This window comes from Eleutherodactylus coqui, chromosome 11 (genome assembly GCF_035609145.1).
Source record: "Eleutherodactylus coqui strain aEleCoq1 chromosome 11, aEleCoq1.hap1, whole genome shotgun sequence".
In the NCBI taxonomy this organism is placed as follows: Eukaryota; Metazoa; Chordata; class Amphibia; order Anura; family Eleutherodactylidae; genus Eleutherodactylus; species Eleutherodactylus coqui.
This window is the reverse complement of record NC_089847.1, coordinates 58,445,973-58,471,090: the sequence shown is the minus strand read 5'-3', so window position 1 is coordinate 58,471,090 and position 25,118 is coordinate 58,445,973. Positions and strand designations below refer to the sequence as shown.

Sequence of the window (25,118 nt, the reverse complement as noted above, 5' to 3'; positions counted from 1 at the left end):
TAACCGGGGTTTTTTTTTTTTTTTTTAATAAAATTATATATATATGTTTTTTTATATTATATTATATAGTTTCTTTTCTATCAATTTAGGGGGGGAAGGTACGGGTGCTGTCGTGGAGACTACTGGAAACCTGATTATCAGGTAGGTATAATCCATTTTTTCCCCAGTCGTCTCCACGACAGCACCAATTGAGACTTACCAACTAAAGTTTCCCTAGGGTGGGATTGCTGCCGAGAGGACTTTGCGGCCGAAGGCTATGTCCACGTCCTGCTGCACTTTTACCCTATAATGTTTAACAAACATGTGGGGTTTCTTCCAGACTGCGGCTTTGCGTATCTGCTCGACCGAAGCTAAGCTATGTTCGGCCTATGAGGATGCTACTGCCCTTGTAGAATGGGCTTTAAGGGCTAAAGGGATTTCCTTCCCGAGGGCTTTATAGGACTCTATGATGGCCAGGCGGATGCACCTGGCTATGGAGCTTTTCGCTGCTTTGCTCCCTTTATTTGGGCCACTGAACTGGACGAACACGTTGTCGTCCCGCCTCCAGTGGCTTGTCGCCTCTATGTAGCCTAGGACTGCTCTCCTAATGTCCAGGCAGCTTAGGGTTTTTTCTTCCTCGTTTTTAGGTTTACTAAAAAATGAGGGGATTATTAGGTCTTGGGACCTATGAAAATGTGATACTGCTTTTGGCATAAACGCCGGGTCCGTTTTAAATACTAATTTGGTGTCCGAGATTTTCAGGAACGGGTGGCGAATGGACAAGGCCAGCAGCTCGCTAACCCGTCTTGCGGAGGTGATGGCTACTAAGAAAATGGTCTTGATAGTAAGCATTTTTATGGGTAGTGCTTCGATCGGCTCGAATGGTACCGTTGTCATGGCCCTTAGGGCCCAATTAAGGTTCCAGTCTGGAAAAAGATTTATGGGCCTAGGCCGTAATCTAGTTGCTGCTGCTAGGAACCTGTTGACACATCTGTTGTCTGCGAACTTTGTGTCACATATGGCGCTAAGGGCTGCAACCTGGACCTTCAGGGTGCTTGGAGAGAGGCCCATCTCTAGGCCCTCCTGCAAGAACTCTAAGATTAGAGGGATGTCCGGGATAGAATCCCCGCGATCCCTTCCCTGTCTCCATGAGGAAAACCTTCTCCAAACTTTCTGGTAGATAAGGTGGGTAGTCTTTTTTCTGCTGGACATTAACGTTTCTACTACTCTCTGAGAATCCCTTCTCTTTTAGTGAGGATTCCTCAAGAGCCATGCTGTTAAGTGGAGCTTGTCTAGGCTCGGATGGCTCAGTGGCCCCTGCGATAGAAGATCTGTCCAGGTAGGGAAGATGACTGGGTCCTGGATGCTCAATGTTGCTACAAGACCGAACCAGCTTCTTTTGGGCCAGAAGGGGGTCACCAGGATTAGTGTGCATACCTGGGTTCTGAAATGTTGTAAGACTCTGGGGATCAACGGTATAGGAGGAAAGGCGTACACCAGCCCCTCTCCCCAGTCTTGGCCTAGGGCGTCTACTGCTGTCGGACGATCTCCTGGCCGGAGGGAGAAAAAAATTGCTTACTTTGGCATTTTCCCTGTTTGCGAACAGGTCCAATTGTGGGGTCCCCCACTGGTTGATCAGGATTCTGAATGCTTTCAGGGAGAGAGACCATTCTCCTGGGTCTATTTGCCTCCTGCTGAGAAAGCCCGCTTTTTGGTTTAGCGTCCCCTTTAAATGGGTTGCCGTGATCGAGAGGATCCGGCCCTCTGCCCAGTGGAAAATTTTCTGTGCGATGTTTTGCAGAGCGGGAGATCTTGTGCCCCCTTGGTGTCGTATATGGGCGACCGCGGTGATATTGTCTGACAGTATCTTTATATGCTGGTCCCGTATTGATGGTGCTCTATTCCTTTGCCCATATCCACTGCGAACCTTAGGTATTTCCGGGACCCCTCGTGGATCGGTACGTGGAAATAAGCATCCTTTAAATCGATGGATGCCATGTAGGCTCCTTTCGGAATCAACTTTATCGTTGAGGAGATGGACTCCATCTTGAATTTTCTGTATCTGATGCAGGTGTTCAGAGGTTTCAGGTTCACTATCATCCGCTGTTTCCCACAGGGTTTCCTTACTAGGAAGAGCCTGGAATAATGGCCCTGGGTTTCCTCGTTTTGCGGTACGGGGGATATTGCATTTAGTTGTTGCAGGTCCCCAACGCTTTGCCTTAGTAGGTGTAACTGTTGTTTGGAGCCTCCCGTGATAATGAATTTTCTTCTGGGGAGGGACACCAGCTCTATCCGGTATCCCTGCTGTAAGATCTTTGGGATCCATGGGCCTTCGGAAATCGCGACCCCTTGATCCACAAAGCCCCCCAGCCTTGCACCTACGGGGATGGCGTCAGGGTCTCTGCTTTGGCTCCCCCTGGTGGGGGTTAAAGAGGATGTTCCTTCCTCTGCCTCCCTTGGGGCAACTCCAGCGGCCTGTCTTGCCCTTGCCTCAGTAGGCCTCTGGCTGTTGCCTTGGGGCCCGGAAGAAGGTCTTCCCTCTCTGTGGCTTTTCTTCCGGGAATCCCTTCTTTTTGTCGGCCGCCTTCTCTAGAATCTTGTCAAGGTCCGGTCCGAACAAAAATTGGCCATAGAACGGGAGGGCGCATAGCTTATTTTTTGAGGCTAGGTCGCCTGACCACGATTTCAGCCATAACACTCTTCTGGCTGAGTTAGACCGGGCTGTAGCTATCGTGAGAGTTTGACAGTTCTGGCCGCGGCGTCCGCTAGGAAATTTGTTGCCATACGCAGGATCGGAAGGGAATTTAGGATCTGTTCCCTCGGCGTCTTATTGGTTAGGTGTAGCTGTTCTAGCCATACCCCCAGAGTTCGCGCCACACAAGTGGCTGCGATCCCTGGCCTAAGTATGTTTGCCGCTGCCTCCCATGATTTCTTTAGAAGGCCCTCAGCTTTGCGATCCATGGGATCTTTTAATTGTGCGGCGTCCTCCACTCTTTTTGGATTATTTTGGTGATATTCTTGTGGACAGGGAAGGTATGCTTGCGCCTCTCCCCTAGTCCCCCAAATATCTCATCTTGTAGGGTACGTGGTTCTCTGGGCTCTTCCATTTTTAGTGTAGCCCTGACTGACTTAATCAATTCCATTAAGTCGTCCTGATGGAATAAGTATTTTTTGTAGTCCTCCTAATCTGAGGACTCCTCAGCCGCCTGTTCCTCTTGCCCCGACCCGATAGAACTCTCTGAGTCGGAAGGCTCGTCAGGAACATACGCCCTTTTCTGGCGTTTCGCTGGCGGCGCCAGCTGTGACGTTAGGGCTGATCTAACCTCTTTCACCAGCTTCCTAACGTCCTCCCGATTCCTCTTTAACTAGCCTAGCTACGCATGCCTTGCATAGAGGCCTCTGGTACGTAGCTGGCAGTTTTATCCCGCATTCCACGCATTTTCTGAGTTTTGTTCTGGGGGTGATGTCTTTTTTATCCCCCTGACAAAGCAAGCATTTTTTGCGGGTAAATATGCAATTTTCCATACACAATACACTGGATATTTGCATTGTATTTTTTGCCGCACTGGCTACTTACGGCCGCTGAGGTTTCAGCTGTCTCTGGGGCTGGAGCACTCATTACTATACCGGTGCTGCAGACACCCTGCGACCTGTAGTGCTGGTTTGTTCTGGCTTCTCTCAGGTTCCTATTTTTTTAAAATTTTCGCGCTCCTGCGCTAAGTCCCGCCCCCTCGGCTCCTGATGCAGACGCGATGACGTCATCGCACTGGACACGTGACGCGGCGCCCCGTCCCCCGCCGAAGGGCTTCCTGGAGCACCGCGCTCTAACTTCTGCAGGGAGGACGAGGGGGACTGAGGCTCTCGCTTTGTACCCCCCATGGGCCGGCGTGGGAGGAACCTGGCCCGGGGGTTACCACCCCATGTGACGTCCCGGGAGTCGTCTGGCTTGGAAGGGAGGACAGGCTGAGCCACTGCCCTCCGATCCGCCTGTAAGTAATCCTGGCTGGCTTCTCCACCAGCTCCTCTCAGAGATCCTGCCTCCTGGCAGGACAGGAAGACACTGAGGAAAGTGGGGAAGGGGGGGAGCTTTTAACCTCTCCGTGTGTTCCTGTCCTATCAGGAGGAGGCAATCTCAATTGGTGCTGTCGTGGAGACGACTGGGGAAAAATAATTTTGGTGGCTAAAAGTAAAAAAATAGGGCAGTAAAACTACCACATGGGTAAAATCCCTAAAAAGGGTCTGGTCCTTGACATATAAAGCAGCCTGGTCCTTAAGGGGTTAATACATTCAAAAACATAATTAGCAAAAATAAAACCAGAGGAGAGACTGATGGGAAATTTGGTGGAAAAATACATGTTTTGCATATAAAGTAAGGTGGGAAAAAATACATAAAGGGTTAGTGTGTATGACCATCTACAACTAGTAATGAAGCAAGTATGACAAACTGCCAATATTACCGGCCCATGCACGTAGTGACATATAGATCAGAAAACTCAAACATGACTAGGGACTAGAGATGAGCGAACGTACTCGGTAAGGCCGATTTCGCAATCGAGCACCGCGATTTTCGAGTACTTCACTACTCGGGTGAAAAGATTCGGGGGGCGGGGCGTGGCATGGTGGAGCGGGGGGTAGCAGCGCGGAACAGGGGGGAGCTCTCTCTCTTCCTCTCCCCCCCACTCCTCTGCAACCCCCCGCTCACCCACGGCGCCCCCCCCCCGAATCTTTTCACCCGAGTAGTGAAGTACTCGAAAATCGCGGTGCTCGATTGCGAAATCGGCCTTACCGAGTACGTTCACTCATCTTTACTAGAGACCTATTGTGCAAGTTTTACTCCTACAGATTCCAAACAGAGGAGGAACAGAAGTTCTACAAATAAGAGCTATATATAAATCAAAACCTAAGTAAGCATGCGTGGCTTTACTCTAACTGTACTGTGTTCTAAGTGTGTTGTGTCATAAGTACCATATTGTTTGTTTTATAGGACGCACCCTTGTTTTAGAGGGGCAAAATGACGGAGCAAAAGGTGCAACAGAGGTCTGAATCACTGAAGCTCTGTATCACAGGGGCGCTTGTGTACGGCAGGAGGAAGGGAAGCAGCAGTTCTCGGCGGCACTCACCAATCAACGGCATGTATGGGCGGCACTGGTGAGGAGATGGAACTGGAAACTGATCGCCTGGCGATCGTGAGTTTGTTCACGCGACAGCGATTTTGTTAGAGCGATCATGCAAACAAATGCCGATGCGACAAATTTCTGCACATTCGTCTTTTAAGACGTAGCTATTTTTGGCCCCCACTTGGGGTGGGGGGTGGGGTGGGGGGGGAGAAATGTGCATCTTATAAAGCGAAAAATACGGTACGTGACTTGGGATCAGCGACTTTGGAAGAGTCACTTAATTACGGCTCATTTGAGAGTAAAAAAAAAAAAAAATATATATATATATATATTTTTTTTTTAATTTAATTTAGCTGTATGATCCCCATTTAGAATGTGCTCCATGATTGACAATGCTGTCCGAGGGTTAATACTGCTGTACGAGATGTGAGCGTGTGCATTTGGAAGCCCAGATTATGGATCTAAATGAGCAGCTTGCACGGAGATCCATTGGCAACATGGTGAAAAAGAAAAAAAAAAAAGTTTAGGTTTCATCTCCCCTCATGAATCATATCTGAGAGGGGAGGTGAAGTTACATACCTAAAGCCCCTGGATTTATCCACGGACTGTACCCCGGCATCGGGACACACGCCTGTCGCCAGAATCACAGACGCATGGGCAAAAGCCGTGGATTGCTGGGGTAATTTACAATCTCCCTGCTCCTGGCTACCAAACATAGTCAAGAGCCTGGAGACATCATCGGGGGGCCATGGTATGCGGTCCCTGGTCACGAGATCACCATTATCCAATGGATAACGTCGATCATGTTAAAGTAAAATAAGTTAAAGTTTCCTTTCCTGTCACGGACCCAATCCATGAGGGGAGGTGAAATTATTGACGCAAGGCCTCCAGCGATGGCCCCCAACAGGATCTTTATCCGTGGACCTTTCCCTAGCTTCTGCGCACGTCGGCAAAATGCCAGATGCAAGTGTAGAAGCTGGGGAGGGCCCAGGAAATGTAAAATCTCCTTGCTCCTGGATACTAAAGGTATCCTGTAGCAGTGACAGAGGGCCTCGGTGAACGGTCCATAGTCACGTGATCCAATGGATAATGGCAATCACGTAAAAGTAAAAAAAAATGTTAAAGTTTAATCTCCCCTCACCGATGCAATTGGCAAGAGGAGATGGAACTTCTTACCGGAGGCCTCCGCATTTGAACCCGGATGCGACCCTCCTCCTTGGATCTGCCCCGGCTTCTGCGCATGCGCCCACCAGCAAAACGTTGGGGAGGGCACAGGAAAGTTAAAATCTCCTTGCTCAGAGAACCTGGAGCAGTGACCGGATGCCTCGTTGAGCGGTCCCCGGTCACGTGCTAAAAAGGTAGCGATCTATCTGAAACTGGCCTCACACGACCAGATAGAAATTGTTGATTCCGCATGCATCTGCTCTGTAATAACACGTGGATGAATCAAGTGCATTGGATTACAGAAGAGAGATCACATTAGCAGGTCGGAATTACGTAATCCACCTGCAAAAAACAGAATGTAGCATGCTTTGTTTTACCGCAGATATCCGCAAAATAGAGCCCATTGTGCTCTATTGTTCACGGATCTACCGGCACCACATATGAAACTACATTGTGTACAGGCTGCGGGTACACCCACATTATTGCTAAGCGATGGTGCGGAAAATAGAAAAAAAAAAAAAGAAGTACTACACACGACCGCCTGTGTGACTACACAGTTATGCGCAGTACATTACACGACCGTATGAAGGGTCACAGCCGGGCTCACAGCTGGGATTCGCTGCAGGCCTCCGCAAGCGGATTCCACATACGGCCGTGTGAGCCCAGCATTATTAGGATTGCTACCTGTAATGCCTATGTAATTTACAAGTCGCCCCCACGAACACTCGGCTTCCTGCAGTTCCAGGAGCAGCCTGCTGAGCGCCTTCTGTGTGAAACAATCACACCTCAGCAAGATTACAGTCTCACAGAGCGCCACTTTTTACACCCCATCCCTGCCACTGAGATCTAGAAATACCCCCCAAAAAGTGTTGGGTTTGCAACAAGCATTGGAGGAGGGGCGCTGCCCGGTTTTATTGTCCCATGTGCCTGGAATTCATTCAGTTGTGCCCTAAAAGCCAAAGGGTGTTCCCTCTATTACAGGCCTAGCCACATGTCTAGTAAGCAGATTGGGGCTACACAATGAATATGTTTCTGAACACAGGACAAACAGGGGTATCCATTTTAGGGTAAAAGTCTTCATTCATGTGTGCGCTGTACAAAAAACACACACCATTTTTAAAATGACACAATTGCCCAAAAAATTAAAATCATAATTTTTTTTCTTCTGCTTTGCTTCATTCAAAAACTGTGGGGTCAAAATATGTAGTACACCCCTATATGAATTCGTTAAGGGGTCTAGTTTTTAAAATAGGGTCATTTGTGGGGGTTTTCCATCCTTTTGGCTGCTCAAGGCCTCTACAAGTGGGCAATGGGGCCTAAAACACCTTCAAGCACATTTTATATTCTGAAATGCTCCTTTTGGTTTGGGCCCCGCTATGCACACAGATATAAGATTAGGGCCACATTGGGTAGGTTCTGAGCACAGGAGAAACGGATGTAACAGTTTTGGGGCGCAAATCGTCATTTTCATATGCTCCATAGAAAAAAAAGTGATGGAGCCACATGCCCTGAATCTTTGCTTTTTATTGTGTAATGTCACTGGGCCTTCAATAAACTATACACAGTTTGCAGGAATTCAGTTATGATTGACATCAATTAGAAAAAAACCCAACAAGATTACTTACCGGTAACAAGTTTTCCATGAGCCCATGGCAACAAGCATGAAAGAGCCCACCTCCCTCCCAACAAGGAACAGGAACCTCCCAGATCTCTTAAGACAGGAGCACCCTGCACCTCCTTAGTTCTATGGCGAGATCCTTGCACTATTTGAGGCCCTTTTCCATTCTTTCTAGGTTCTACACATCTTTTTGTAACATGTAAAACAGCAGTATTGTGGGAGAATTAGTGGGGCTGTCATGGACTCATGGAATTCTGATTACTGGTTAGTGATCTTGTTGTTTCCCATGACAGCACCTATGAGAGATTAAACTAGATACATTACTAGAGGGGGTTACTAGCATTAACCCTTACCACTCTAATGCTTGACCTGTTCAGACATCATGAGCTTCCTCTATAGCTCTGATGTCGGAACAGTTCTGCAACTGAAGTGGAGGGGTGCATCTTCACCCGCTCGTCAGACACATCGGGTGCAGATGCACTCCTGCACTGGATCGGGTGCAGATGCACTCCTGCACTGGTCCCCCGAGTAGAAGACAGAAAGGGTTTTTAACCACTTCTGCCTTTTCCTTTACACATTACATAGTGCTCAATTAGCGTTATGTAATACAGAGAGAACGTGGAAGTAACACTTCCGCATTCCGCCCAGTGACCATGTGACCGCCACGAGCCTCCTGACCTCAGCTGTCACTCACAGCCTAGGTCAGGAGGATAAAGAGAGAATGCGGAAGTGTTAATTCTGCATTCCACCCGGCAGTGACCCCGGGCACCCTCCTGATCTAGGCTATCAGTCACAGCTGAGATCAGGAGGGTAAAGAGAGAATGCGGAAGTATTACTTCCGTATTCTCTCGGCGATCATGTGACTGCCAGCACCCTCCTGATCGCGGCTGTCAAAGAACAGGAGGGTGAAAGGAAAATGCCGTACGGGCACTCAAATAAATTGGAGCTGGGGAGAATGGAGGATGGGGGGGGGGGGGGGGGGGGGAGAAATTGATTGGAAAGGGTCAAATCACTATTCTACTGATGGCTAATAGCCCACTGGATTGGAGAATCCACCAATAGAGCACTAGTGAAACTCCAAGCAGCTGCCCTACAGATTTCATAGATGAAAATGTTGATACTCTAACTCCTGATGCAGAAACTGTGCCATACAACCAGATGGATATTCTAATCCTACATAAATATATTACAGCCCCTCCAAAGGAGCCAGTTTTCTGGGAGGTAATATATACATGGTCTTACCCAATGCGGCATTCACATAACAAAAACTGTACCTCATGTTCATAAGCAATCATCAGAACAGTCTAACTTAGTCATGCAAAGGTATACTTTACCCGGGACGTTACTGAAAGTGTATGGTGTGGAAGAGGCTTCATCTACAGACTTTTCCACTGAAAAGCACAGGCTAAACCCACAGGTCATAGGTCAGCGGCCAAGCCTCAGAAGCCATAAGACAGGGAGGCACAGCAGCTGCTTGGGGGCAAGAGGATGATTCCAGGCTTACCCAGTGACTCTCTGTGGAGACTTACATCACATAGGTAACCTTTCATGCCATGGAGTTTGGGAGCAAGGCCCTGCAATCCGCCATCTTTAGAGATCTGGCGGAATCCTTAAAAGGGCCGAGATAGCCAAGCAATGGCTACGTCAGCATTTTCCAACCTGTCTTATAGATAGGAAACAGGGACTGAGGAGGTGAAGGGTGTTCCCACTTCTAAAGAGATCTGGGAGGTTTCTATTTCCTGTCTGGAGGGATGTGGGCTCTCTCATAGATACTATCATGGGTGTAAGGGAAATGTTCACACATTTGAAATTAATTTGCCTGGAGTGGTCATTTAACTCATAATATTAAATTAGTGACTTATGCTCTGAACATATATAACACTTAACCTTTATAAAATGTTAAGAAATACGATGTTAAGAAAGTCATCTTTTGAGCGATAATTGTTGTGTCTAAACGCTATCAGCTCAGTGGGATACCAGCTGACAGCTCCGAGAACAAAGCAGCTGTATGCAGATGACAGCACTCCCGCTGTCCTCTGTATACAGCGACCACCTTCATTTACACGCTAATAAACTCTTAAGTAGCTAGCTACCTAAGAGCTTATGCAATGTGATCGCTCAAAACTGCCGTTTGAGCGATCATCTTTCCGTGTAAATGGGCCCTTACAATACCAATCCGCTGTGGGGATTAGGTATTCTGAAGATTGTGTCAGCCACCTTGGACAAATTAAAAAGAGACCTGGAAGCAATGGATCAGAGTCATGGCAGAGAACAACTGCAGGTCACATAGCCGCTCTGTAGTCCCAGGACAGAATTTTGTTCCAAATCTGGAGGGTCAATTTAAGAGATCTGATAGTGTTAACACTTACTTGTGGACAGGCTCTCTCTGCAGGTTTGTCTGCATTCATTTTCATAACTAATTTCCACATCCTTCTGCAAGTGGACAGCATACTCTGCCGAGGTCCTAAATTTGCTGTCAGATAGGCAAAGATTCAATGACCACAACAATACGAGAGTCTTCCACATTGTGGTGGGATTCTAAAAGGTAGTCATTCAAGGCAAGCATCTGTTTCAGAGCAGCATAGTTGACCTAGAACAAAATGAAGAATTTACATATATTGTGAAAAGCATTAAAATCATACCAAACTACTTACAGCACGCGGAATAGGATATGAAGATTAGACTGGGCTTTCATCAGTCATGTTAAGTTTACAATAGGCTCTCGCCGAAAAAGGTTAAATCTGTACCTATTAAGACTAAACCAAAATATCTATCTCTCTCACTCCATGGCAGACAACCAGAACGAGTGCCAACTGCTGTTGTCCATTCTATTTCACACTTAATATGCAGCGCATATATAATATAAAAAGCTGCCAATAACCACACATGTAACTAAAGATTTCTAGGAGGTTCTCAGAACTGGAGATAGCCTATGCGAGATGCGTGGTGTTATAAATTGTGTTGACCCATAAGCTTGTTATCCCTTTCTATACTGGTCACTGTGAGCCCCTAAAAGTGGGTGGCACTGCTGGCATGGATAACTCTGGTCTAGGGTCTTGCTGTACAGTCCTGTGTTTGGAGATCATTGAACAATATGCATCAGTATTAGATCACACCAGAAATGCAGATTAGGAACACAGCTGATATTGGTGAATTGTTCATCTTGATAATTGCAGTCTCTTTAAAATAGGTCTTGAATATCCATTCACTTAACATAATACTTCAGGCTTATCATAACACATGATAACATGAGGGCACGAACACTTTAAACTTAATTTACACTAGATAAATACCAGAGACAGAGGGTAAGAGGGCACAGACATGTTGGGATTAAGAGCATTTAGATGAATACCAGGGAGGGATGACTATAACAGTAAATAATTAGTCCAGTGACAAGGAATGTGAAATCTCTCCTTCAAACAAGAAATATGGAACAATACCTCTGCAGCACCACCTATTGGATTGCAGCATTCATTCAAGTCAATATATGAGTTTTTACCAAGTCTGTAAAACAATGATTGGGAATAGAACCCCTTCTGGGTGCTCCCCATGGGGTCCTCATACACAGACTATAGTTATCGAACCCGCCAATTTCACCAGGGCCAGAAGACATGCTAACGTGTATGAAGGTCTTTCAACATGCAGCCAAATTGGATTTTGGGGGACAGAAGAATCATGTATGATGAATTTGAATGTGTGACACTTTTTTTTTTTTAACCTTGGAGATAAACTGCCACCGGAGCTGCAGCTTATTTCCAACTCTCCATGTAATCCACATGAATGCTCACATGTATGAAAAAGTTGGGAAAAATAGCTGTCTGCTAAATGAACGGTCGGCTGACAGCCATTAAACATCCACACATTCTAAAATCATGAAATCTGTGCAAAACAGCTGGAAAGATCTCAGTGACACATAGAACGAGATGTGGATGTGAAAATTTGTGCATTTTTTTCCGGCAGGTAAGAAATGCATTGTACTGGATTTGTGCTGCACACCAATATTTCAAATATGCCATATGTGTATATGGTCTAAAAGTACCAATGGCCTTGGGATGTAGAAATGTGTTAAGAGGGAATGGTTGGCATTTCAAAGGACTGACCGGCGAAGCATCTAGACAAACACTGCAAACACTTGGCAATCTAGAACAGTAACAGACAAGCATTTGGCACACATAATACAAGAAGCAGCTTCTCTATAATTACTGACAACTCCCAGAGCACCAACACCTGTTAACAGAGAGCACTAGTATGAATAAGGCCTCATGTCCATGGGTGGGACAGATTCTGCATGTGGGAACCTGCAGCGGACTCTGACCCTGCCGGCGGCCGGCCACACTGCGTACCTTAGAGTCTGTACTGCGGATGTGAGCAAAGCATTGTTTGGCGCGCCAATGAACATGCGCAGTACATTTTTATTTTTCTTAAATCTCCTGCTTTCCCGCGGAATCTGCAATGTCAATTGCTGAGCGATGATGCAGGTACCCCCACCCCATACGAAATGTTCATTGCATACAGGCTGCGGGTCAGACGGCCTCCATTAACATCAATGGAGGCCGCCCGATCGGATCCCGCTGCAAAATAGAGCATGTTGCGATTTTTTTTTCCGCTAGAGGAATACGTAATTGCGTTTGAACAGAAAATCAAAAATGGATGCCTTTCAATGCCCACGCATGTCAATTTACTGCAAATCACCCACGCGTATGGGCAATCACAGAAGCCACAATCATAATCCACCCATGCGATTCCGGCCTACGGTAGATTGAGTCTAGAATAGCATATTTCTTACCAGTAGGAAGCAAGGATTAAGGCTGCGTTCACACGGGGCGTATTTTCGTCGGAAATCTCGCTGTTTGGCCGCAGCAAAAAACGCAAGATTTCCGCCGGGAGAACCTCCCATAGAGGAGAGCGCGGCCGTAACATAAATAAACAAAAAACCGACTGTAAACAGACATGCTGCTTCTTTTGAAACCGCGGTTTCAACCGGATTTACCGCAGCGGATTAGCCAGCCATGTGGACGAGGTCCACATGGCTGGCTAATCCCGAGATTAGCGGGCGGTTTTGCTGCGGGCGGCTCTGCTGCGGCAGAACCGCGGCAAATCCGCCCTGTGTGAATCCAGCCTAAGGGCGCATCTACCATGGACCTGCTGCACTGTGTGTGGTGCATGTTCTCCCCTAGAACAGGGCAACAGACAGTAAAGTTGGGGGAAGGAGAAACATTTATACTTTCGTAGACTGTGGACTGACTGGCTAGATGACAGGATAGTGCACTAGTTGTCCAGAAACCCCTCTCCTGGTCACCAATATCAATTGTGTTCACATAGTAGTGGAAAGAACTGAATAAAGGAGCAGCGTTTGCGACTCACTGATGCACGATGCAGCGCCTTCCTAGTACTGCAGGCGACATGAGGTCATTGCTCCCTGCTCTGTTCTCCTGGATGTTGGCAGAAGAGGCTGCAGCTGGGAGATGGTGTGACAACATACAGTGGTAAGTGACTTTGTATTTTTGAAGGGATATTTTCTTTTTTTAGTCTAAAGGACAGGGTGGCAGCATTTTATTCAGGGGCACAGGGGCACTTAACTATTAGGAGGAGAGCATGTTTATTATATACTCAGAGTGGACAGTCTGGCTAAATATTTTGTGGGTCAGGGAACCGTTAATTATATATTCAGGGGCACTGTGCGCAGCACTATTAAGAGTGTCTTAAAGCAGGCATTAAGCCTCATGTCCATGGGCGAGTCAGATTCCGCCAGCGGGAGCCCGCAGAGGAATCGCACCCTGCCCATGGCCGAGGACAATTACTTAACTGTCTGGGTCTTCTGCTTCCCCGTCCGGATCTTCTTTGCTACTCCGCAGTGCGGGTGTGCCATGGATCGGATGGCTTGCAGTGACTTCAATGGAAGGCATCCTTGCGGGATATGCAGCAAAATGAAGCATGCTGCGATTTGTTTTTCAGCCCAAAAGGTCAGCAAATAAATCTGCATCTTTTAATCCATTTGAGGGTGCCCATGCATCTCTATGGGCAGCTTGATTTCCGGATCTCCCGTGTGGATTCTGCAAATAAAACCCACCCGTGGGCATTGGGCCTAAAGTATATGATGAGTCAAAGACACTATATGGCAATCTGCACAGATAGTTGTCACACTAATTATTAACGAATAGAGATGAGCGAGCACCAAAATGCTCGGGTCCTCGTTATTTGAGTTTTTTGTAAAATTCGAGAACTCTATTCGATAACGAACCCCATTGACTTAAATGGAAGAGTCGAGCATTTTCGTATGGAACCCGCCGGTTGCCAAGCTTTTTTTTTTTCCCCCTTTGTTCGTTCTGTCTCTCTCTCCTCTGCCAAGCCAGCCAGAAACTGTTGACGCACGCAGCGTTGCAGCGGGGAGGGGTCAAATCTGACACGTCAGTGGCGAGGAGGGGCCAAAACTGGGGCGGGGTCGAACACGGCGTGATGCTCGCTCGAGTAGCGAGCACCATAGCGTATGCCAATACTCGAACGAGCATCAAGCTCGGAAGAGTACGTTCGCTCAACTCTATTAACTAAATTACATTGTTTATTCTGCCACTGACTGTTTTGATCAATACTGTAGTCGTAAGTGTATGTTCTGCAGAGCGATGATAACCTGGGTGGTAGCATTCTTGTTTCTGAAACAAAAACTCAGTATGTTTATTGTTCAAGTCACACCTGGATGCATTATTTCACATGATACAAATATAGCAAGGTATAACCTCACTCTGCCATTTATCCCTACATTGATCTTCGTTCGGGTGCTCTTTATCTAATGATCTTGGTTCTGGTGCTGTATCTACGCTATGAGCTTGGCTTTGGTGACATATGAGCTTGGTCATGGGGATGTACTTATGTTATACATGTGAAACGCATGTGTCCGTTTCCTGTGATGAAATGTGATCGTGATCAAGTGTAACCTTTATGCAGTTTAACATGGCAGTTCAACAGGGCAAGAGACAGGTATGCAGTATAAATTGTCATAAAACCCTGCACTCCCCCCTGACCATGACTACTACTGTAGTCTCTATTCTTATCTTTACTGTTTTCTATCAAACCTACATTCAACATCCATCTCTGGTGCATTCTATCCATATCAGCCCCTCTTTTTTGCCCGTGCACAGTTCGCACGCACTCTTCACTTTCCTAAAACGCCTCAATCTCCCTGAAGCCATAGTGAAGCATAACCATCACCTTCATAAATTCCCTACCCACCTGCTCACCCTCACTATCCTGCTGTTACTAGCAGTAGGGGACATTTCTCCCAATCCTGGCCCATCCTCCAGTGCCCCTATTACCCCCCACCTGCCCCACTGAGTCAGCCTTCTAGCCCAGTCACTAGTCCGTGCATAACCTCCCTGGTTTCCTTTCAATGTGAGCTCTGGAATTGCCAGTCAGCTTGCAACAAACTCCCCACCATCTAGGACTTTCACTGCTAAATCCCTAAAGCTGCCTAGCTCTAACAGAAACGTGGATACAGCAGTCTGACACGGCCTCCCCTGCTGCACTGTCTTACAATGGCCTGCAGTTCTCCCATACCCCAAGACCGGAAAACAGGCAAGGTGGAGGAGTAGGTGCTCTTCTCTTTGTGCAATGCACCTTCCAAGTTATCCCTCGGTACCCTGACTTACTTTCCCATCGTTTGAGGTACACATGCCCTATGACTTTTCCGTCCGCTGTCCATGCAAGTAGCCGTTATCTACAGCCCCCCAGGTGCTCCTCGCCTGTTTCTGGACCACTTTGCCACTCTTCTCAGCCCAGAATTGCAGCACCAGTGATTGATCTCAGTGCTGAAGAGTTGGCTGCTTACTTCAAAAGAAAATTGACGACATCCAGCAGGAAATAATCCCCCAATCCCAGACTAGCCCTGAACCTAGTCACATCTGTACTGCATCTAGCTCCTGCTCACTCTGTACTCAGTCCAACGACAGAGGAATAAGTCTCCAAATTGCTTTCCTCTGCTCGCCCCACCACCTGTGACCCTCTCCCCTCACACCTCCTCCTACCTATCCGACCATTCCTTCAGCGTCTGCTTTGCTACCTACCCTCTTCCCTCTGCTGTTGGGGTCCTCCAGGGCTCGGTTCTTGGCCCCCTCCTCTTCTCCATCTACACAGCCCCCATTGGGCAAACCATCTGGAAATTTGGCTTTTAGTACCATCTCTATGCTGACAACACAGTTATACACCTCTTCCCGTGACATCACAGCAACATTCCTCTATAACACCACCGACTGTCTGCTGTCTCTAACACCATGTCCTCTCTTTACCTAAAACTGAACCTCTCAAAAACTGACCTACGGATGTTTCCACCTTCTACTAACCGACATTATCCTGACATCTCCATCCCAGTATGTGGCACCACCATAACTCCCAGACAGCACGCCCGCTGTCTTGGGGGTTATAATAGACTCCAATCTCTCCTTTACCCACTATATCCAATCTCTGGTCCGAACAGGTCACAGCTGCATCTCAAGAACATCGCAAGAATCCACCCTTTTCTCACCATGGGCACCCTAAAAAAGCTCACCATTGCCCTCACCCACTCTTGGCTCGATTATTACAACTAGCTGTTGATCATCCTCCCCTGCACCAGACTCTACCCTCTCCAATCCATCCTGAATGTGGCAGCCAGGCTCATCTTCCTGTCCAGCCGCTACTTGGACGCCTCTGCCCTGTGCCAGTCACTGCACTGGCTGCCCGTCACATACGGAATATAATTTTAACTCACTACCCTCATCCACAAAGCTCTCCACAGCACTGCGCCGCCCTACATTGCTTCCCTCATCTCAATTCACCTCCCAGCCCGCGCCCTCTGCTGTGCTAACGAAAAACAGATTAAGTGTCCCTTCAATTCGAAACGCTCATTCCCGCCTCCAAGACTTCTCCAGAGCAGCACCTGTCCTCTGGAACGCGCTACCGAAAGCTATCTGGGCAATCACTGACATGCACAACTTCAGGCGTGCTCTAAAAACGCACCTCTTCAGGAAAGCATACCATATCCCCTAAACCAAACCCCTTGGTACTCCGCCTGATAAAAAGCTCCCTGTCCTACTGACTGCAGTTCCTGCTAGCCGTAATCAACCGGCAGCTGCAGTTATACTGATTCAGCCATTATACGGCCTGACCATTGTCTGTGTATAGCATCCCATACTCCCCACCGCGCCATACCGTGCACATCTCCAGCCCCTTTACCTTCTGTATCACCCCACTATTTGTAGTATGTAAGCTCGTTGAAGCAGGACCCTCACCCCTACTGTTTCCATCAATTGATTACTTCATGTAACTGTGGTCTTGTTTTTATTTCCCTTGTCTTGTAAGTGCTGCAGAATATGTTGGTGCTATATAAAGATTATTATAAACCTGTTTTTAATGCTATATTTATGTTGCGGCAGGAACAGTTACTATGTGGGGGCACAAAGGGAAGTGGATGGGATTAGAGGTATTTTTTTAAAGTTAAAAATAAGTTGCTGTGGCACTCTACATGCAAATATTGCCCTGCTTTGGAAGCCACTGACTACACACCGACTAGTGACAGCTCTTACACTTGACTGGAGTGACAAGAGACACAGTAAGGGAAGATTTAGTAGGCTAAAAGCCCTCATATTTCGGCTTGTTGTACAGCAATCATTAAATCATTGGTTTCATAGTTCTGGGTTTTCACTCACTCTCGCATCGCTCAAAAAACTTGAGATTTTTTTCCCAAGTGTGAAGGCACCCTTAGAGAGAAAGGGGCATGGCTTAGAACATACTAAATTTTTTGTGCAACTAAAATAGTCCAAAAGCCAGGCATCTGAGAGGTGGCATAAAGTTAGACAAAAGCGGCATAATGTTAGACAAATGTGTTTAGTAATGCAGCAAGCTTTAACACAGCCTTAGCCACTGTGATAAATTCTGATTTAGTTTAAAACTGTCTAAATTTAAAGAGCGGTCACTAAGGAGCCATAGACTAGGACGCTGTATATAAAAAAAAAAAAAAAAAAGCTGTGGCCTAGACCAAGTATTACATGGTTGTCCCATGTTGAGTGAAGTGGACGCTCAGCTGCTTAATGACAACTGGGTTCCTACTCTAAAGTCTAGGAAAGTGGTTCCCAACCGGGGTGCCGCGAGTCTCTGGCTGGAAATTATTGGTTGGTATTGTTGTACCTTGACGAAGTGGAGTAGAAGGTGGATGCGGGAGGGGTGGCTGGCCCTGGGTGCTATCAGTGAGGGGGGACAGCTCAGCCAGTCTGCTGTGGTTCCGGCACGCAGCAGCGGGTGGAGGAGCTACTATTGGATAGGGTTGGGATATCAAAAACAGATATTTCGAAATATCGCTAAGGCCTTGGTGATACTTTTCATCCATATTGTTATGTCCGATATATCGGTAACATCGATAGTTTAAGGCGATATATCATCGATTTTTGTAAAGAAGCAGCGTGTCTTGTGGTCTAGTGACCAGATTTTCTTTCTTTACATTCCGCCCTTTCCTCTGTGTTGGTTCAGGATGTAGTTTTGCTCGAGGCACTAATGAACTTATAAACAAGTTCTAGAAACTTTTGGAAATTGTGAGGTGACTCTTTGTCACCAATAAGGTTTGCTGCAGGCAAAACGACTCTCCGAAAAAGTGGGGTCTTCGGCCCCTTCTCCACATGCGTTTGTTCATCGCGTTTGACACAGGCTCTGAACGCTTGCGTCTAATGCGATGGCTGTGGGCAATGCTTTCTAAATTAAAGCATTTCCACATGCAGATGGAGGGCTGTGCTGAACGCATGAAGGTCGTATCCAGAAAAGGAGATGCGACATGTCGTCCTTTCAGCGTCTAACGCGAACACCGTGCCCATAGAAAAGATAGGAGACTCATCTAACGCAATTACAATTGTGTTCAGGGCACTACGTTCGCGTTACCAGGCCCTGCATTGTTTACAAGTTGCCATGGAGACTGTTGGTCCCTCCGTGGCAACTTGCTGAGTTTTCTTTATGGGGCTCTCACAAGAAGGTTGTAGAGGAGACCTGGAACCTCAAAAAAAAAACAACTAAGAACCTTAGATGAAACACCAGAACTTTCTTTGTACTTAAAAATGCAACCCCGAGGTCGTTTAGGAGACAATCCTTTTAAAATATGGAGGGAAATATGCCAACCCTACTCCAATTTGTACCAGCTTGGTAGAAAATATTTTTCTGTAGTTGCTACTTCTGTTCCTGCAGAAAGAATGGTTTCAAAAGCTGGTGAAATCCTGTCTGCTCAAAGGAGCATTCTGAAGAGAGAGCATGAGAGCAAATTAATATTTCTTGGCTCATTAGATAATTATTAGGGCCAATGATAAAAAAACTTCTTTTCATATACCGAATTTGAATTATATGTTTCATCTGTAATTTCTTATTTTCATTTGTAACTTTAGTATATTTTCATGTTATTAATAGTTATAAGTTAATGAATTCATCAGTTTAAAGTTTTAAAAGAAAACTATAATTTTTTTGTTGATTGTGTTGCTTTATTAACCCTCGACCTATTTTATTTGCATACAGCATTTTAAAAAGTCGATATATCGAAATATCGATAGCTTTCCTCTGATATTTTACAATAATCGATAGTATCGACTATCGTTGAACAAACTATCGACTACCGATATTTTTGGGTTGATGTCCCAACCTTACTATTGGAGTCTGCCATAAGCCCCTAACAGAGCCTGCACTGCCCCCTAGCGCTGGTTAACCCTCCCCCGGCAGTCCTGTCATGTGAGGACACACAGACCTGCAGAGCCAGCAGCTTCCAGGACCTGTGGTGATGTCATGTGATACCCTGTGTGCATATAATTATGTACAGAACATATCCAGGTTACATCAGCATCACTGTATACAGGGGATGTATATCTCCTGTATATAGTGATATGTACCATGCTGGGGTAACCTGGGTATCTCCTGTATATAATTATATATGTACAGCTGGTATAAGCTAGACATCCCCTGTATATAATGATGCCCGGAGGTCAAATAATATGTCGGAATCAACCACACCATAGCCACACACCCTTTTGGTAGGGGTGCCGTGCCATTAAAAAACTTTCCCAGGGGTGCCTCAAGGCTGAAAAGGTTAGGAAACACTGGTCTAGGATCAGTCATTAACTCCCTGCAGTCAACAGCAACGGTTGCATCTAATTGTATCCAAATGATTTCAAAAGAAGGCAGCTCCCTCTGTTACTTATTGGGCCCTAACAAAGTGATTGCTGGTGGGCTGCCATGACAGCCTGAAGTTTAACAGTCTTCAGGTCTGACATGTACTAAAACATATCAGGCTGCCTGTCAGTGTGTAAAACGGACTTATGTAATGCAGTGTATTATGTAAGTAGTTCAGTATATTATGTAAGCAGTACAATACACTTTGTGGGACTAAAAGATGCATATAAAAAATAAAATCAATGACCGTGCCATATAAAAAAAATCATTTTCTAGAAAATAAAAAAAAAAGAAAGAAATTAAAAATTAAGTAATTACTGTTTTATAATGACTCCAACTAGATCAATTAGGGTCAATTTACTTATCTCGCATGGTAACACTGCAAAAAACCCAATACCAGAACAGATGGTTGTGTTTTTTGGTTAATCCTGACTCCATCACAAAGGAATAAAAGGTGATCAGTATGTAATATGCAAAATACCAATGTGAGCTGACTATTGCTGCGTCTGGCAGCGAGTGCACTGCTCATGACAGCATATCTTACGCACACTGTCATGCACAGTGTGACTTGTTTCTTTTTAATTCCCTCTTCTCTCCCATAGTGGCGTTGCATAGGTATTGTAGTTCGTATAAACAGCGTTGTATACGCTACCCATAGAAAAGAATAGGGCTATTATTGTGTGATACACGGTAAAATAGAGCAGGCTGTTATCTTTTTACACACGTATCTACATACAATGCTTACACGCCAATAAGAAAGGATCAATGAAAATTTTATGTACAGTGGTACCTCGGGATGCAAGCGCCCCAGCTTGTGAGTTTTTGACTTGCAAGCAGGCTCTATCCCAAATTTTTTGTTCAGGATACGAGACTGCTTGTAAGTAAAAAGTAAAAAAACCTCGCAAGCTGAGACTCAAGGGGTCTATACTCTCCTATCACTGGTGTTTCATCCTTGGGATGGTCTGCGGCGCTGCTGCAGGCTGTCGCTCCCTCCTCCACGCGGACAGAGCATTGCTTTCTGGATGCGGGGCTTGAATGCCCCGCCTCCAGCAAGCTGATTTTCTGATTGGTTAACTCCGTGCCGCATCAGCCAATAAAAGCAGATACTGGGTTAACCAAAGGAATTAAGCCCCACATCCAGGAAGCAATGCTTTGTCGGCGTGGAGGAGGGAGCGACAACCTGCAGCAGCGCCGCAGATCATCGCAGAATGCCGGCAGTAGGAGAGTATTGATTTCTTTTTACTTGTAGTTAGTTTCCCCATTGAAATGCATTGGAACGCGTTAATAGCGTTTCAATGCATTTTAATGGGGAAAAGTGCTTTGACATACGAGTTTTTTTGCCTTACGAGCTCCGTCTCGGAACGGATTAAACGCACATGTCAAGGCACCACTGTACTTCCAATGACTCCATTGTCCACGTGCATTGCTTGCATAATACGCTGTGAAAACGCGATCGTGTGAATATGTATTACATTTATTGGCTGCACTAGAGTCCTCACATCTTGTTTCACAATACTTTCTAAAGACTGATGAGGTCATAGAACACAAAATATATAAAGGTTAATATTGAACCAGTATGATTCACAAATACAATGATAGTAACAATTGTACCATATTAGCCATATAGGACCAAAGATGTTTTTTCGAAAGACCTTGTGTTCTTCATTAGACATGTTGTGGTGTGGTAGGAATGTAGTAGTAGACTTATCCTTGTGCGCCCTCTAGTGGTATATTTGGAGAAGTTTGGGTCGAGTTAAGATATTTCTTGAGTATATACAATGGGTTATCTTTAATTTGTCTTTAGCCACTGAAAAAAAAACAAAAACTGTGGTTCATGTATAGTGAAGGAGTAATCATTTCTAGGGTTCTACTAGACTTAAAAATTAGGAAACATTAAATTGGAGAAGGCAAGTTAAGAGAAAAAAAACAAAAGATAAGCCAGCTGTGTATCTGCAGCCAATAAGGTCAAGTTCAAATGTGATAGATTTGTTGGTTTTTCTGCATCAAACCCCCCCTCCCCCGCAAAAAAAAAATTAAAAAATTTAAAACCCAATTCACATGTAGCAGAATTTTCTGATGCATATCTGAGGACATATTGTGAATTTCACAGTACCTTCGTGGACATATAACTACATAGTTAGAAGACTGTCTTATGTTCTCTTGTCGATCATAGCAATTTCATTCATCGCAACAAAATTATGCAAATTGGCTCTCATGTAGAACACCTGGTTGTTGCTACTGTTCCTAACTGTGCCTAAGGCCTCATGCCCATGGCACACGCGGATTTCCATGTGGAAATGATTTTTTAAACGCTTGTCGATCGCACAATAAAACCCCTTTTAGGTCTCATGTCCACAGGGAAAATCAGGCCCGCTACAGATTCTCCATGGAGAATCCCGCAGCGGGTCCCTCCTGCCCCGCGGACATGAGCGCTAAAAATAAGAATAAACTTACCCGCAGGGGTCCGTGCAGATCTTCTCTTCTTCGCGGCTGGATCTTTTTTCTTCGGCCGGCGGATGTGCTCGGCACGTCGTCGGCGTGCCGCGCCGAAAAAAGAAGATCCAGCCGCGAAGAAGGGAAGATCTGCACAGTCCGCTGCGGGTAAGTTTAGTCTTATTTTAGGTCTCCCGTGGATCCGGACGGCTTCCACAGGCTTCAATAGAAGCCTGCGGGAGCCGTCCCCGCGGGAGACCCGCACCTAAATGGAGCATGTCCATTTTTTTTCATGCTCCATGTTTTTTTTTTAAATTCACTTTTATTGACTATCCGTGGGTATTTATCTACCTGCGGGTGGTCAATGCATCCCTATGGGGTGCGGATCCGCGTGCGGGAGAAGAGTTAAAATCCGCTACGGACATGAGGCCTTAAAATTTTCTCTTCTACATCGATGCACTCAAAGTTCCGTAACTTTTTAATTATTCCATATACAGAGCTTTGTGAGCGCTTGATTTTTGCGTGATGAGATGTAGTTTTTAGTAGTATCATTTTGGGGTACATATAGCTTTTTTGAGCCCTTTCAGGGCGCATTCAGACGACCGTATATCGACTGGGTTTTCACGCCCAGCCAATATAGGCGTCTCTCTCTGCAGGGGAAGGAGGCTAGAAGAGCCGGGAGCAGTGCTCTGAGCTCGCGCCCCCTCTCCACCCCCCTGCACCATTTTCAATGGGGAGATGCGGGATGGGGCGGAGCTAATTCCCACAACTTAGCCCTGTCCCCGTTCTGCCTCCTCTCATTGCAAATAGTGCAGAGGCGCGGAGAGGAGGCAGAGAGGGGTCGGGAGCTCAGCTCCTGCTCCCGGCTCTTCCAGCCTCCTCCCCCTGCAGAGAGAGACGCTGTATATCGGCTGGGCGTGAAAACGCAGCCGATATACGGTCGTCTGAATGCGCCCTCACTGTGACTTTTTGGGAGGCAAAGTGAATATAAGCATTTTGCCTCCGCTTTGTTTTTTTATTATTAGTTTTTGCTGCGTCGGATAAATAGTGTGTTCAATTTGTTGTACAGGTCATTACAGATATGATAATACTAAATAAGTGAGATTAAAAAAAAAAAAAAAATACACAAAGGGAAAATGCTTAAAAAAAGGGTGTTTTTTTAGCACTTTTTATTTTATTTTAAATATTTTTTTATGTCCCTATAGGGGACTTAAACCATAATAGCTATGATAATTCATAGTCGAACTTCTGTACTGCAATGCCTTATCACTTACAAAAGCGATCATAGGTAATGGCAAGCGAGGATGCCAGCATCTGGCGTCCTTTTGCCATGGCAACGCATCGATGTAATCGCAGAGGGCCAACGTCACAGAGAAAATTATTCTCAAGTGTTCATGATAAGTGAAGCCCGTTATCCATCTGCCTTGCTTAATTTCCAGTAATGTCTGTTTAGTCCTTTGTCTGGATCGTTATGCACTCAAGAAATTAGTAACCAAATTGCAGTCAGGGCAAGGTGACCAGACGTTCTGATTTAGGTGGGGAAGACCCACTTTGGGACCCTGTGTCCCGCTGTCCCCAGGATCCCCAAGTAGGACAGCCTTTTGTCACGCTTTCAGGATGTCCGCTCACAATAAAAGTGATTACCAGCCGGTGAAGAGGGGGGCGTGGCTCCCGGACTAGTAATCACTCAGTGGTACTGCTAGAGGTGCACAAACTGACAGCAGTGCGTGCACCTGGGATCCTGCTTCCCAGACCTTTCCTCCTTGGTTTTGCAGGAGGAGAGGAGAAGGTAGGAGGAGTAGGCCCACAGCAGCGCCGAGCAGAGGAACAATGTCGCTTTGAAGACAAGGAGAAGAGGTAAGTATATTGGTCTCAGAGGGGCGATATAGGAGACACTATTAGTAATAGTGTTCCCTATATCAGGTAGGAGGAGGGTGTGGACTGTATTACTACTGGGGCCACCATTACTACGGGGACCAATTTAGGGGCAATATTACTACTGAGGCCACTATGCATGTGGCAGCATACCTCAAGCTGACTAAGGCCGTCCACGGGGAAAATCAGGCCCGCTCCGGATTCTCCATGGAGAATCTGCAGCGGGTCCCTCCTGCCCCGCGGACATGAGCGCTTAAAATAGGAATTTTAAAGCATTAACTCACCCGCAGCGTGCCGGGAAGGTCTTCTCTTCCTCACGGCCGGATCTTCTTTTTCGGCCGGCGGATGAACTCGTCACGCCGGCGGCACGTCGCCAAAGTGCTGCGCGCATGCGCCGGGCACATCCGCCGAGCCGAAGCAAGAAAGATCCGGCCGTGAGGAGAGAAGACATTCCCGGCACGCTGCGGGTGAGTAAATTCTTTTAAATTCCTATTTTAGGTCTCCGGACGGCTTCCATAGGCTTCAATAGAAGCCCGCGGGAGTCGTCCCCGCGGGAGACCCGCACGAAAATGGAGCATGGTCCAGATTTTTTCATGCTCCATTTAAAAAAAAAAAAAATCACTTTTATTGACCATCTGCGGGTATTTATCTACCCGCGGGTGGTCAATGCATCCCTATGGGGTGCGGATCCGCATGCGGGTGATCCGCTGCGGATTTTAATTCTTATTTTGCTCGTGGACATGAGCCCTTAGAGTATGCTTACATGT

General features: G+C 46.3%; 1 protein-coding gene across 1 annotated transcript in view; it reads right to left on the bottom strand.

Moving 5' to 3' along the window:
* LOC136582882 (uncharacterized protein C11orf24 homolog) overlaps positions 1 to 25,118 on the bottom strand; it is a 65,058-nt gene that overhangs the window by 17,507 nt on the left and 22,433 nt on the right. Inside the window, exon 2 of the mRNA XM_066584167.1 lies at positions 10,248 to 10,468. Within this exon, the coding sequence (XP_066440264.1) occupies positions 10,248 to 10,404 (157 nt within the window). The 5' untranslated portion in view covers positions 10,405 to 10,468. The remainder of the gene's footprint in view (positions 1 to 10,247; positions 10,469 to 25,118) is intronic.